The following is a 16749-nucleotide window of genomic DNA, read 5'->3' as shown; positions in this document are numbered from 1 at the left end:
GGTATACAACTTGCCATTGCTGCCTAATAAGTATTTTTTCACTAGTTCCCAAGCAATGGTGATATCTAGCCTTTTCAATTCTTCCACCCATGGAACTGCCTGAAGCTGATTTCTAAGAACATTTTAATCATCTGCCTTATAATTTCACAAATTCCTTTCTTTAACACTTCCAAATGTCTACTCATCACCCAAGTCAAAACCACATGGTTACTCACTCTCTCTCTCTCCCTCCCTCCCTCAGTGAGGACATTTCAGTTAAAAATCAGGTCTTCTAATACCGAAACTCTTGAGACTCTTGTTTCTTCTACTAAATGTTGCCTGAGGCATTTGTCCCTCATATCATCTTATATACTATAAGACACCACCAGTACAAACAGCAAACAACAACATGAATTTGAAACTGTAGAGAAACAATGCAAGTTGGAATTGAATTGGATTCCAATTAAATTGGAATCCCTCTATGTATACAGCCATGTGTACATGGATTAAAACTACTGGGCTGAAAATAAAATAGATTAGTTAAAAATAAAATACGAGATTACAAATTTATTTAATACAGTTGAGGATAACAATTTCCCACACTTTTGGAATAGTAAGGCAGTCATTATGATTGAGGTTAGGCCAATGAAGTAGGGCTTCAGTACTTTCTTTGTATAAATGTTCACGTTTATATATGGATCTATGTAGTAGCTTGTGTTTTCCAATTGAACACTGTGGCTAGTGTTTCCAATTCCATGTAGTGCTAGGTCAGAATTGTGAGGTTTGATAAGCTGGATGGTCTTGACGTCAAGAGATAAGTTTATTGGCAGATCTTGCTGTTTGTCAATAGTAAGATAAGTTGCACAAAAATGGTACTTTGTATGTACCAGATAGCATCAGTGGTGAAAGTTTGTCTTTTGGAGAAGGAAACATGTTATGAATTTGTATGATGGGTTTATGAAAAAATATAAACTCATCACTACCTATAAATCCATCAACCAAATTCATAAACTGCTCCCTTCTCCAAAATACGAACTCTCATCAATCCTACATCTACTACAAAAAACTCACATAAGCTCCAGCGTTGTTACACAACACTGGAGCTTATGTGATTTTTATGAGCTTATAAGGAATGAAATGAAGAACTTACATCTTTACTAACTAACATACCAAATGAAGACCTTACATCATTACTAACTTCCCATCAACAATATTCCTCCAAATCAATCTGTTATCTGTCAAGACTACAACATTATCATATCTTATATTTCTGTCTTCTAAGAGACTTTTTCTGGTATCATTTCACCTATATCTTGGTCATTCTCTGGGTCTTTTTCCTCCTAACCTAGCAGAAAACACTTTTTTTGCTAATCTTTCCTCTCCCATTCTGTTTAAGTGACTATAACACCTGAGATTAGCTCTGCTAACACATTCCTGGATGCTAACAATTCAAGTTCTTTCCTAATATCCTCGTTTTTAATATGATATTGCCATTGATGCATCTGTTCATGCCAATAATCTTTCTCAGGACTCTCTCGTATCTGCAGTCATATCTAGTCTTTGGTAAAGTGTTTTACTTCTAACCCAGCTCTCAGTTCCATAAGTGAAAATTGGTTTGAACACTGTCTTGTATACAGCTAATTTAGTGTTTTGATTAATTTCTCTCTTATTCCATATAAATTTATTCAGTTGACTTCCTTCCATACCAGCTTTGTTGATTCTATTGTCCATTTCCATATTTAATTTATCATCTACATTAAAAATTTTGACTAAGTAGCTGAAATGTTTCATTTGTTTTATAGATTCTCCATTCACGATGCAGTTGATATTTTCGATGCTTCTGACTATTTTCACTGTCTTTGTCTTGTTATTGCTGACCTTCTGTATTACAACAGTCATTCAAATTTAGTCAAGGAATCTTGCAGACTTGTAGCAGATTTATTTAAAAGTATAACATCATCTGCATAAAGAGCTGCGATTAACATCTCCAATTTTGATATCAAGTTTAATAACACTTTCCCACATAATGTGATCCATATAGATAATGAATAACAGAGAGGATAATGTACATCCTTGTCTGACACCAGATTTAACATCAAACCATCTTGAATTTCCTTCAATTCTAATTACTCACTTATAACTCAAATAAAGATTAAGTATTGCTTGATATAATGCTCTATTGACACCATATAACTGTAGCGTTTTGAATAGCTTTTCTCATCATATGCCTTTTGCAGGTTTACAAGACTTAAATACAGATCTTTGTTATATTCCAATGATTTCTTAACTATTTGTCGTAAAGTGAAAATCTGATCCTGACAGCCTATATTTGGCCTGAATCAAACTTGTTCTGCACCAACCTTTCCTTCCTCAATCCTTCTCAACCATTTCTCAAGTATACTTGCATAAATCTTACCATTCATTCATTTCATATGGTGATTCAATGGCCGTAAGCTCCCTTTACGGGGAGGTATGGCACCACCTCAATCCCCCTATTTTTATCCGGGCTCGGGACCAGCATAGCGGTCAGAATTAAATGTTACCATGAATGCTCAGTAGGGAAATACTTCTAATTCTCACATTTGGTTTTATTTCCCTTTTTGTATATGGGTACTATGAGAGCTCTACTTCAATCATCTGGAATTCATCCCTCTGTCCAAGCCTTCTGAACTATGCAGTGCAGCCACTGTAAGACTTCTATGCTTCCATACTTGAGCATTTCTGGACGAATATCATCTACTCCTGCTGCCTTTCCACAATTCAAGCCTTTGATGGCTTTTTCTACTTCAAGTATGGATATGTATTCTTGATTGCATTCCTGATCAGTGTTTTTTTTTTTTTTTTTTTATCACTGGCCAAGCGTCCTCATCACTGCTAGTTTCATTTAGCAATTTTTCAAAGTAATTACTCCATACTTCAAGGATATCTTTTTCTCCTGTTTTCATGTCACCTTTATCATCTCTAATTCATTTTACAGCACTCTTTCCTGCATTTCTGAGCTTTTTCAACAGCCTTTAGAATATTTTGCCAGCTTCTTGATATTTATTTTCTATGTTCTTGCCAAATTTGTTCCATGGCTTTTTGTTTGGCTAGTTTTACAGTGTTCAGCTTTCTTACATTTGTCTCTGTATTCTCTGAGAACACAAGATGACTTATTCGCCAAGAACTTTCGATATGCTTTCTTCTTCTCCTTTACTGCCTCTTTAACTTCCTGTGTTCACCATGAAGTTCAGATTTTTTTTATCCTTGCAGACAATCTCACCACATGCCTCTCTGGCTGAATCAATGTTTTCTTCAGGGCTTGCCACTAAATCTCCAAGGTTTAGTTAATGTTCTCAAACTCTTTCATTTTTTCTTGAATAATCTTTGTGTATTTTAGTCTACAGTTCACATCTGAGAGCTGCTCAACTTTTATTCGCTTTAAAACGTTCTTACATGCTATTCTTTTCAATATGAAATTCAATTTTATCCTGCTCAAGACTAAATAGTGATCGCTTCCAATTTCAAATCCTCTGTACACTCTAGTGTCCTGCACCAGAGAGAAAACATTGCTATAAACAATAACAAAGTCAACAAGACTTTTCTTATTCCTTGTCTCTTCTCGCTATTTATGCACATTTTAATGTTGGAACATTGTGTTAGTAATAACCAGTCCATGTCCTGAGCAGAAATCCAACAGATATTTACCATTATTATTAGCTTTGCTAATAACATGTGTCATTTTAATTTGAAAACAATTATTTAAGGAGAATTCTGAGGTTCTATTGCATCACCAGAACCTAAATTTAAATTATATCTTTAACAAAAGTTTAAAACATTCACATTTTACACAACCATAACTAATGTGTTTTTTGTATTTTTTTTTTTTTAGCAATTTCTTTCATTAGTCGTTATATTACCATTTCTAACCATGCAGCTCACACCATGAAAGTAAAATACATAGCGGTTTGTTGGTTCTAGTTTTTTAACTTTTCACTCTTTACTGATGATCTGTTATTTCAAGATTGAAATATTTGCATTTTTATTATTACGTGACACCTCCAGGGAGTCCAAAGACTCATCGAGGAAGGACATCTACTCCACTACTCAATTCACCAACTACAACGAAACACACCTACCAGCATCTACACCAATGCCATCTACCGCACATCACCATTTGTGATTGTCTGTGGAAATACAACTAGTATTTCCACAGACAATCACAAACATCCATGCCCACGGCGGGATTCAAACCCACAGCCTTTTGGTTCGAGAGTGGATATGCTAACCACTCGGCCAACCTAGGCTGGCTTTGATTTTGATAATTATATATTATCACAGAAACTAATCTCATGTTACATGCATTAGGTTTATTATTATGTCCAATACCTTAACAAGGAGAATGAGAAAGCTGCATTGTGGTTCAAGAAAGAGGCAAATTTCTTGCATTTAACACCCACGAAATATGACCAGATTCGTTGATTTTTGCTTAAAAAGTGGAGGCTATAGTGTTAGTTAGCTATGAAGCCAAGGTTTCTCACTAAAACATATTGAGTAGAGGTCCTCATTCCAGAAAGGATTCTTTGTTATTTAGTCAGAGTAGGTATTTAGATCAGGAGAGTGTAAATCCATCTTCTCCCAACCAATCTCATCTTCATGCCATAGGACATGAAGATGGTTGGGAGGATGGACCTGTAGAAAATGAGCAAGGACAACATTATAGTCAGGCTGCCAAGAGGAAAGCTAATATCTATGGTGTATTTGGAGGGAGAGCTAATTAAGAGAAGGCCCAAAGCATTGCAAGAATGATCAGGATTATCTAATATTCTGTTTGGTAGGTGAACAATTTGTGATTGATTATTACTGACAGCAAATAATTTGACTTCTCTTCCATCTTGTTAGTTAGAGAAGGGAAGCTTGTGTGAATTATTAAGACTGAAGTTTCCATGAAAGATTCCACAAGTGCTTCTCGTACATCTGGACATCTCGAATGTCCAGATGTACGAGATGGACATCTCGAATGAGCAGGGAAAACAGCTGCAGGATTATTCACCACTTGGTTGAGAAGCCTCCTGATGAGTCACACTATTGCTATATCCTCCAATGCATGTGGTGCTGGCTCCCCAGTTTTTTTATATTTTATATACAACTCCCATCCAAAACGAAGTTGTAAACACATAGTACATGAGTACTATTGGTGGTTGTAAATATTTTACATAAACAAAATATTAAAAAATTTATTTTACCTACAGACACCCAAATATGCAAATTTTTCAAGCCACTTCATGCCACCAAGTGATGAAAGTCATCTCCAACCTAAAGACAGAAGGGGATTCAAAGCTTGATCTCCAACAAAACATGCAAACTGGCTGGAGAACACATGCAATTAACAGATCAAATTACTATGTGGTGCATAGTGTAGTGCATACAGTGAATAATGCAGTTTAGACAATGTTGCATAGCATCAAATGAGTCTGCTGACTACATGGAAGCAGTCATGTAATAAAAAAACAGAAAACAGACAGCAGCTTCAGATATCAAATACAGGCAAGAAGTGACAGATGTGTTAAAAAAATAATAAAAAAAAAAGGAAAAAAAACGAATAAAGGCAGATAGAACAATCCAAGCTTTAATCATATGGCAAGTGAACAAAAGGAGTAAATATGGAACAATGATCTGGGTTGCTGGAGAAAGGGCTAGGCTGACAGCAGTATATGAAACAGAGGTAATATGTAATGATTATTTTCATTTCAAATTTCAGTTCATTTCACATTTTCAGGAAAGGGAAGTAGCACTAGATATAAACGTAGGGAAAAACAGGAGACCAGATGAGATAAAACATGAAATATTAAATAAGTTTGATGTTAATAAGCCTGTGAGAATGGATGGGGTGCCTTTTACTTGATTAAGGGTACTCAGATATCCTAATAATATCCTTTAGTGCCCTTCGTTACATAGCAGTTTCAGAAGAGCATAACTATGCTACACTACACAACTTGTCACCTCTCTATAGACAGTGCTCCCTCTTACCGAACTCACTAAGCAACAGGGTGAGTTACTGATGAGAGGAAAATGGTGTATGAAAAGGTTCCATTCCATCTGGCAGGACGGAAGTCGATACATGCCGGCAAAGGTTGGTCGATTGGTAGAGCCTCTGCTACTAATGGCTCAGTTAAGAAAATTTGAGCGCGGTTAGTAGTTGGAAGGGGACCAATCGTTCGATGCTGTTGGCACACTCTCCCTCGATGAGTCTTTGGACTCCCTGGAGGTGTCAAATAATAATAACTAATAATAATAACTAAATAATTTAATCTCATTTTAATTTTTAAACCTTATAAAACCGATATGTGCATTACTGCCACTATAAAACAGGAGAATAATTACCCAAATCTTCCTCCACAATCACATCTTCATTACCTTCCCTATGTGAAGGACCAGGCTGTGGCTCTTCTGGTGTTACACCAGACTTGTTTTCAATATACAATTCGGTCATTGCAAGCATCAATACATTTCCTTTATTTGAATTTTCTGCACAAGTTTAAAACTTTTCAGAAATGACCTTTCAATTGACAAGTATTTCTTTCTTTAAAAGCAAAGCATATGACTTTCAAGAAAATAATTGTATATATTAGTGTTCGTATATTTAGGAAGAATTTTCCTCTTTTTTTTTAATGAAAATGTTCAATGTGCTTTGCTTATTCCCCTTCTTTTCATAATAAATTTGTTTATAGCAAGCAAATGCATCATGCACTTTCCTTTCTACTAATAAGTAGCATTCAACATTGGGATCCATATCTTCAGCCATTTTGAGAACATCGCTAAAATGCAGAGAACATTTCTGTGAGACCCTTCATGTGAATTGTTTTAACTACCTCTTTTGTTCTACGCTCATATTCCAATGAGGATAAGAACACATTCAGATAAAGATAGATTGGCAGATTGAGGTAGATAGGAGGAGTACTTAAGGATCAAAGCTGGGTTAGCCTTTTAAGGAATGAAGAAAAACCAACAAGAGTTTCTGACATAATGTCCAATCATCATCTGCTCATGGTGCCCCCTGTTAGTAGGTAAGGAGTATATCCCTGGATGGGATAATGATACTGATAAACTGTATCAAGAATATCTAGAGCGTGGCGATCCTGACATTGCAGATGAACTCATTCACAACCTTGACACTAACCGACAGAAGAAATGGACTGAAACAGTAGAAAGACTCGATTTTCGGCACTCCAGTAGAAAAGCATGGAGACTTCTAAGAAAACTAGGTAGTGGCACCCTGACTGTCCGGGAACAATCAGCTATTTCTCCTAACCAATATGCATCACATATTGTCAACACGTCAAGATATACCACCAAGGACAAACAACACACTCTTCAAATAAAAGGAGAACTTACATATTTGAAAAATAACAGACCATCAGACCCTCTATATTCACGGCCCTTCACTCTTGAAGATATTAGCACTGCTCTAATGGATATGAAACCAGGCAAGGATCCAGGTTTCAATGGAATTCATCCTGATTTCCTGTTGAAGACAGGCCAAAAAGCTCGACAGTGGTCGACTTGCTTTTTCTGTGACATCCTCCAAACTGGTAGACTTCCAAGAGAGTTTAAGAGGACAAAAATTATCCCCATCTTAAAACCAGGAAAAACCAACAACAAACCAGAAAACTACCGACCAATTGCCCTGCTTAGCATCTGTTATAAGCTCCTAGAAAGACTCATCCCTAATAGAATTGCCCCTAAGATAATAGAACAAGTCCCAGTGGAACAGGCCAGATTCAGACATAAACGAAGCTGCTATGATCAGGTTCTGTCACTCACCACGCAGGCTACCAACAATGCCGGAAAACAGCTGTAGCTTTTGTAGATCTTACTGCAGCTTATGACACAGTCTGCAAGCTGCTCCATGCAGTCCCTTGCAAAACAATATCAAAACCAATCGATAACATGCTAAGCAACCGCCTGTTCCAAGTGTGTATAGACGAGAACAAAAGCAAACAAAGAACACTGGATAATGGATTACCACAGGGGTCAGTTCTGGCTCCCCTCCTTTTTAACTTATACATCGCAGATATGCCTCATACAGCCTCTAAGAAGTTTTGCAATGCTGATGACATTGCTCTAGCCACCAGACACACCAATTTTACTACAATGGAAGATACACTAACACACAACCTTGCAGTCCTAGATGAATACTTCAGCAAATGGAGATTATGCCCAAATCCTAGCAAAACAGAAGTTTCATGCTTCCACCTGAACAATAACCAGGCTAACAAAGAACTCATGGTCTACTTCAACCACAAACTGCTACACTACAACAGATCCCCTGAAATATCTGGGTGTCACTCTAGATGGAACACTATCTTTTAAACCACATCTCATTAACACAGCATCCAAGCTAAAAACAAAAAAACAATATACTGAAATAACTATGTGGAACAACTTGGGGTGCCTCAGCAACAACGCTTCGCTGCACTGCTCTTGGCCCCGTTTACTCTACAGCTGAATACTGCTCACTCATATGGCTGAACAGTGCCCATGTGTATTTGGTTGATGCCCAGCACTATGCACCTTATTTCTGGAACTGTAAAATCAACCCCAACCTACTGACTCCCAGTGCTAAGTAACATCCCACCTCCACACATCCAACTTTCTTCCACATGAATACAGCAAAATCTTCCAATCCATGAAGACATCCCACCGCTAGAAATAAACAGGCTAAAATCAAGGCATCCTCCAATCTTAACAGAAAAAATCTTGCAGAGACAAGTTTCAACATGAAGGAGAAGTGGAAAGAGTCCTGGTGTAACACTTCAACAGGGATCTTCCATGAATTAGTGAACCCATACCTTCGGGTTTTGTCCTACATTGGAAAACTTGGTCTGCCCTTAACCGAATCCGCACCAACCATGGCAGATGTGCAGACCATCTTTACAAATTGGGCATGATTGCCTCACCCAGGTGCGACTGTGGATCATCCCACCAGACAATTATAGTTCGCCCACCATTTCTAGATCCCTTCTTGGCTTGGTGCCAAGAATGGTCGATTCATGCTGAAGGGGAGAAAGAAATGAAGGATGTATGAATTGGTTGCCAACATGCGAAATCACGTGCTTTCTTGTCTGTCGCTGTACTAGCTTGATTTTTGTTGTTCTCTTTTTGCATTATTTTTTTATTATTAATTTGTATGATGGATCCAGTACAGTCAACAAGTTCTATTGTTACACGTTTCAGTAGCTCTTGCAAAAGAATATTGAATAATGTGCTGACATTCTGCGAAAAAGAATCGTCGGAAGACCGTCTTCTTATTCCCCTTTCTCAAGTCATAAAACGTACAAGTGCAATTGCGGGCGTATCGGGGTCGACTGTTAAAAGAATTCGTAGGGAATCAAAAGGTGAAGGTAAGCCAAAATTTAAATCTCCTAAAAAAAGGCGCCAGAGAAAGAAAACCATCGAAACCGTAGCTTTGAATGATTTTGATGTAGACGTTATAAGAAGAACTATTCACGAATTTTACGTGGTCGAGAAAAGAGTGCCAACTGTGCCAAAATTGATTCCTGTGCTTAAAGAAAAAATTAATTTTCCTTGGAAAAGAGAAACTTTAAGGAAAATACTTCATGAAATCGGATTTTGTTTTAAAAAGTCCCAGAATAAAAGGAAACTTATCATGGATCGAAGTGACATTGTTTTATGTAGAACGCAGTATTTGCACGTATTAACACTCTACGTACATTTTTCCAACTGTTATACAAGCAAAATAGTTACACTTTAAAAACAGCAATGTTCGTAAAAGAAAAGCTAAATTTTCCGACCTGTAATAATAAACAAACTCAGTTTGTTTATTATTACATCCCAGAAGACAGACTGATTACCTATTATCGGAATGGATTCTCCTTTTTCTGACATGCGCAGAAGTATCGAGGGACCTCAAATCGGTGGGCGAACTATACTCGTATTACAGCAGAATGTGTCCTATGTGCATACAGTGGAAACCTGTCAGACTTCATCCATGCTACACCAAGTGCGGTCGACTGGATAATCAACTAGACATTCACTTGTAGCCTATTCTTGAGTGTCTCTTTTATGACTGTATTATGTCTTATTATTGTACATATGTCTATTACTATGTCCATATATATTAAGGATTAATGTAATGTAACTTTTCACGTGTGAGCCATACGCTAAATAAATAAATACATGGATACTGAATAAACAAGGATGGGCTGGCAATTTATGATTTAGCTGACCAAACTGTATTCTTATTGGCTTAAACCATAATACAAAATAATGGCAAAACATGACAAAATTTCATGCTATCTGGGGTACTGCCCAGTTAAACAAGGCCACAGTAGTTTTCATCAGGGAACCAGGGCAAACATCCAAAATCAGCTATGGGAAAAAAATCTTAATTCAACATCAGCAGATATTCAAGATTGTACCATCAACATAAGCATTAGTGAAAAAGAAATGCAACTAGTACAAGAATCACATAAATACCATATCAACATAATAGGTGGTACCAAAAACAAAGAAGACAAAAACAGGCAAGATCTTTCAAAGCTGGTCTGGTTGTCCAAGTGGATCGTGTATCCACTCTCCAGCCAAAAGGCTGCAGGTTCAAATCCCACAGTGGGCATGGATGTTATGATTGTCTGCGGAAATACTAGTTGTGGTAGTCAGCAGTAGATGGTGTTGGAGTAGTTATGGTTAGTTGAAGTTGGTGGACTGAGTGGTGGTAGAGATGGAGAACTGTGGAGTGGGTGTTCTCCCTGAATCAGTCTTTGGACTCCCTGGAGGTGTCATGTAATAATAATAATAATAATTTTAAAAAAGCGTGCAAATCTAGGATGTTATATTCAGGCAATAACATCTAATGTGAGCTAATATTAGATTGAAGAAATAGACAATGAGACTTATTTGTTCCTACGGTCCCAGAGAAGGTTCTACTAAGGAAGAGGTGGAGGAATTTTTTTGACATTAGAGAAAACAGCCTCACACAAAGAAAAAGTTGATCTTTGTTGGAGATCTAAACAGCAGAGCAGGAAATGATTATCACACACAGAGATGTTTTAGGAAAATGTTGAGAAAAAACCAAAGCTAATAATAACACTAAGTATTAGCTGCATTTATGTTCAGCGCATGGGCTAATTAATACTAACACAATGTTCCAATACAAAAGATGTGCACAAATTCAGATGGAGAGAACACAAGAAATAAGAAAAGTATCATTGACTGTTATTGTTGATAGTAATATTTTCACACTGGTTCAGGAAACGAGTATATACAGAGGATTTAAAATGGAAGTGATCATTTAGTTTTGAGTAGGATAAAATTGAATTTCATATTGAAAAGAAGAAATGCAAGAAAGTTTAAAAACAAGAACCAAACCTTTCAGAATCAGTGGCAAATTCTGAAAAATAAAAAAACTGACTCAGCCAGAGAAGCATGTGGTGAAGTTGTTTGCAAGAATAGAAAAATCAGAGCTCCATGGAGAACTCAGAAGTTAAATGAGAGTCAAGGAAAAGAAGAAAGCATAATGCAAGTTTCAAGCAGGTAAGTCAGATTGTGCTATGAGAGAATATACAGAAAAATGTAAGTAAGCAAGCACTGTAAATCTAACTAAACAAAAGTCATGGGAAGACTTTGAGAGGAATATATATAAAATAAATAAAGACGGAAAATCTTCTGATTTTCCGTCTTTATTTATTTTATACAAGCACTGTAAATCTAACTAAACAAAAGTCATGGGAAGACTTTGAGAGGAATATATATAAAATAAATAAAGACGGAAAATCTTCTGATTTTCCGTCTTTATTTATTTTATATATATAAAGCACCTATTCTACTGAAAAAACTTAGACATGGAGGAAAGCGTACTGTAAAAGGAACGACAGATGATAAAGGTGATATTAAACTGAAAATAAAGATATTCTAGATGTTTGGAATAATTACTCTGAAACACTGCTAAATGAAACGAGCAGTGACAGCACAGTATACAACCCCTACTCTACAACTCTCCGTCTCCACCACTTAATCCACCAACTGCAATGAACTGCCACTAGCATCATGGCATACTCCAATGCCATCTACCATCCATCATCACCACTACGTGTTTTTTTTTTTTTTTTTTTTGTAAATTGCCTGTGTTTTTAAGATCACTTTGTCTGTATGTGGGATGACAAACCTGAGTTTCCAGGAGAAAAAAGCCCTGCTTACCTCCGTATGAGATAGGCTAATTCGCCTTCAGTTGAAAAAAAGAAATATATATATAAAGATTCCTCTCATCACGATGAGAATTGAACTCAGGCCTTCTCCAGTCGAAGGGCGCAATGTACTGTTCTTCCAATTGCACTACAGAGGTGCATAATTTGCATCTTCATAAAAATTTTGTCTAAATAATGGAAATGGTTTTAGTTGGTCTATAACTTTTCCATTCAGGATAGTTAATGTTTTTTTTCAACATTTTTGCCTATTTTCATCGATTTTTATTGCTGATTATCATTCAAAATTTCTTACAGCAGATATACAATTTAGTCAGGGAATCCTGCGGACTTGTTCTGGATTTATTTAGCAATATAGCACGCTGTGTAAAGCAAAATGCTGAGATTAGCATCTCCAATTTTCATATCAAGTTTAATACCCCCCCCCTGATGAGTCTTTGTACTCCTTGGAGGTGTCACATAATAATAATAAAACATGGAAATAGCCAACAGAATTAGCAAAGATAGTATGTTAGGAAATAAAGTGAAATTTATATGGATTAAGAGAAATTAGTCATGACACTAAACTAGCTGTATACAATAATGTTCAAACCAACTTTCACAGCTGGGTTAGAAATAAAACACTTGATCAGATTAGAGACCACAGATGAGAGTTCTAAGCAACATTAGGGGAGTAAACAGGTGGCATCGATGGCAGTATCTTATTAAAAATGAGGATTAGGACATGATGACATTGATATCATTCAGAAATGGGTTAGTATGGTTACTTAAACAGAATGGAAGAGGAAAGGTTACCAAAACAAGTCTTCTTTGCAATCTCAGGAAAAACACCTAGAGAAAGTCCAAGATATAGGTGATTAATGTAGTAGGAAGTGCCCTAGAAGACAAAAATGTAAGATCTGTTAATACTGAAATATTACAACTGTTAATAGGAAGTTAGTTATGATTCAACTTTTTCATGTAGTACTACTATCATAATATCCTGTACAGCATCTGAGGATACACATTAAGAATTTGATGATGATAAGAGGAGATATGATTGAGATTTTAAACTGGGGAGAAGCTTTTTATATAAATGTTGGCAGTACTGTCTGCATGGTATGAGAACAATCATTCCTAGAACCTGCATAAGGATGTTGAGAAAGAGAATGACTAACAGATTTTGGTAGGTGATGGATGAGTGAAACTCATTACCAGAGTAAGTAATAAGTGCATAGGCACTGAGAAAATTTACAGTGAGGGATGTAGTGAATACAGAAACTCCATGGCATCCTTGAAATAATAACAGTTTGGCTTTGAGCCTTAAGTGCTGTTATGTTATACCTTATTTCACGGTATTAATTCATAATAACACTTGGTAATTTAGTAGGATTTACTCTTCTTCGAAGTATTTCCAGGAAGGGGGCTTTTGTTTCTCAGAAAACAAACACAACTCGTGACATATGACAACGTTCAATTGGATTGCTTCACACAATAATCAGGCCATAGTCACTAACAACTTCCAGGTATTACTGTCTCAGTGCACATCCTGTCTCACCTTCTGGGTCGTTTAAAACCACTGGAACGCTAAGACTTTGACATGCTGCATCATCTGCATGTCAGTAAGGACTCAAAGGTGTCAGTATTTGTAACTGCACACCTGAATGTGATGCAATATTTACATATTGAAAAGAGTCCTCTTCATGAAGCATTAATATACTGTGTTTAATTTTAGGAATCATGCAAAGCCAGGAAACAATTAGGGGAGTCTTTAACAGGAATAAATGCAAAAATATAATATCAGTGACATAGCTATCCTGTGGGTGTGCCTGCACACTTACCTCTTCAGCATTAATATATTGCGTTTAATTTTAGGAATCATGCAAAGCCAGGAAACAATTAGGGGAGTCTTTAACAGGAATAAATGCAAAAATATAATATCAGTGACATTGATATCCTGTGGGTGTGTACTGCACACCTGGAATATCATTACATGACACCTCCAGGGAGTCCAAAGACTCATCGAAGGAGGGCACCTATTCTACAACTCTCCATCTTCACCAATGCCATCTACTGCCAACCACCATCACTAGTATTTTCACAGACAATCACAAACATCTATGCCCATGGCAGGATTCGAACCCACAGCCTTTTGGCTGGAGAGCAGATACGCTGACCACTCGGCCAACTAGGCTGGCTTATATTCATCCCTTATATATATCAGCATGTACAAGGCTTCTTGTTGTTCAGGCTTTTGCCAGGAATAGTAGGGGATCCACACAAGGCAGAATAGTGTAGTGTATGGAATGATCCTCCATAATGAGTCCTGTACTCCATGTAGGCACCATATAATAAACTAAAAACTTGCCATTTCAATAGTTTGTAAAGCCTGTTGAACATTATTTAAAAATAAATAAAACCTGCAAGGTCTACCCATTATGACATTGTCAAGCAAAAAATAAAGTTCACTGAAATCGGGCCTTAATATACACAAACTCTTTACAATCTGAAATAACTGGGATCAACATTCAGTTTGGTGCAAAAGCTTTTATTTTATTATTATTTACTTACTTAGGTAGTTAAAATCAAACCAGTGCCAAGTAAGCAATGTCTCTTATATTTTTAAGTCTAAGTTAATTGCAAAATTCTTACCGTCTTGACTAGTCACGTGGAAAACAAAATAGAGTACGCTTGCCAATGCGGGCGGACGAGCGGGCAGGTAGGATTATAAATCTCCACGAGAGCCAATATTTTTTTTTTTTTTAAGACATGGACTATTTTGTTGCGGTTGCTACATGGCATATTCATTCAAACTGATCCTCAATATGGATGCCTTATAAGTCCTATATTATCAACAACTCAGTACTGCAAAATGTGTTAATACTGTTATTAATGAACAATGACAGTTATACAAACCGTGAAACCTAAATGATGATTAAATGACTACGACATTTAATCATCTCGCCATTCTAAGTCAACTTCGCACCCGATTCCTTTAATGTTTCGTAATTACAATAGCAACACAATTTCTGCATAAATTTCTTCTCTTTGTATAACCATAAATAATTCGAAATATATTTATTTATCACAACTGCTCTGAGATTCACGGTTACTCACTTGTTTGGGGTTGCTCTTCCCTTCTTCTTATTGCTGTTAAGTGACATATTCTTGCTTCCTTTATGTCGAAAATGGAATTATCAAGCAAAGAATATAATTAATAAACTACTGGGACTTTTATTAGCTGATTTATCTGACCCTTAATAAAAAAAACATGTAATCGGACTTAAAACACATAAAAGATTAAAATGTTGTAAAACCAAAATAAAGTTGTGCCAGACTTGATTAAAATAATTCTAAGAGTCAACAATTCTCTGACAGATTCAAAAACTGTCAACTGAACTTTTTTATACCTAATGTATTTATTGAAATTACTAAGCCTAATGGGATTTCCACTTTCAGTAGGCAAAGGCAATTTAATGTTATCACAGTCACTATGAAAATCATTAGGCATATAATAGGTAAACAACTGACTTCCTTATCAACTCCGATATATTAAAAACCTTTCGTAAACTGCTATAGCACATGTATGTGGACAATAAACTCCACAATTCATAGGCCATAGAAGGCCTAAGAACAAGTCACCGACTGCGGGACGCAGACTAACGATACATCGGAACACGGATGGCGTCAACACCCAACTTTTAACCCGTGCTCTCAAAACTAACTGCTTGATGTCAACAGTCTAGAAAACTTGCTCTTGAAGAAATAAAATTTCCAAAGTTTAAAAAAGAGATGGGGAATATTACAGCACCCTGAATATCTGAAAATGTAATAATAACACTTTATTGAATAAATTCTGAGTGTTCTTTTCGCCAGCTTTGACATTTGCGGATTAACAACAGAGCGAACAGTTAACATTATCCAATAAACTTCCGCGGAGACTCAGTACACCAGCTGATTAGAATAGTGACTACTATACAGCGTGCAATATTTGTTATTTCTCGAAGAAAACAGAACCCCATTAAAAGTATCTCATTTGTTTACAAAAATCTCTTTTGTTTAATAAAAAAAAAAAAGTCAAATACTGAGAAAGCAAAAGGTTCATTTCATTTTAGAAGGGATGAATGAATGAATTAATTAGCTGGCAGTATATTTACAACAATTATAGGTATTCCTGTCCCTGTTCGGGCGGTAATTAATTATTTTGCCAGCCTGGTTGGCCGAGTGGTTAGCGTGTCCGCTCTTCCGCCAAGAGGCTACAGGTTCGAATCCCGCTGTGGGCATGGATGTTTGTGATTGTCCTACAAACTTTGAGTGGAATGGGAATCAACAATCCTACCATTTATTCTAGCAGAAGACATCATTGCCAAAACCATCTTTGAGGTACGGCAGCGACCATACGGCGTCTACGGACGTCAAATGTGAAACTTTTTTTTTTCTGTTGTATGTGTGTGCGCGCTTGATTGATATTGATAACGGAATCCATTATGATTATTATTATAATCACGATTAAATGACTACACACTTAAATTACGTAAAGAAAATGAGGAATTTAATATAAACCACTAATATATCGAGATGAATTTCT

General features: G+C 36.5%; 1 protein-coding gene across 4 annotated transcripts in view; it reads right to left on the bottom strand.

The window, feature by feature from the left end:
* LOC150108866 (uncharacterized) overlaps window positions 1–15904 on the bottom strand; it is a 377690-nt gene extending 361786 nt beyond the window's left edge. For 2 of the 4 annotated variants that reach the window (XM_090403887.1, XM_090403879.1), the window contains exon 1: window positions 15279–15902. In XM_090403887.1, the coding sequence (XP_090260013.1) occupies window positions 15279–15325 (47 nt within the window). In that variant the 5' untranslated portion in view covers window positions 15326–15902. Of the gene's footprint in view, window positions 1–15278 lie in introns of all 4 variants that reach the window. The other 2 variants (XM_090403872.1, XM_090403896.1) reach the window with 2 other exon arrangements.
* Window positions 15905–16749: the final 845 nt, after the last annotated feature.

Source organism: Typopeltis vanoorti, chromosome 2 (assembly GCF_054136105.1).
Source record: "Typopeltis vanoorti isolate ZY-2024b chromosome 2, IOZ_Tvanoo_1.0, whole genome shotgun sequence".
In the NCBI taxonomy this organism is placed as follows: Eukaryota; Metazoa; Arthropoda; class Arachnida; order Uropygi; family Thelyphonidae; genus Typopeltis; species Typopeltis vanoorti.
Note: the sequence above shows the minus strand (reverse complement) of the source record. Positions and strands in the feature narration are given on the sequence as shown.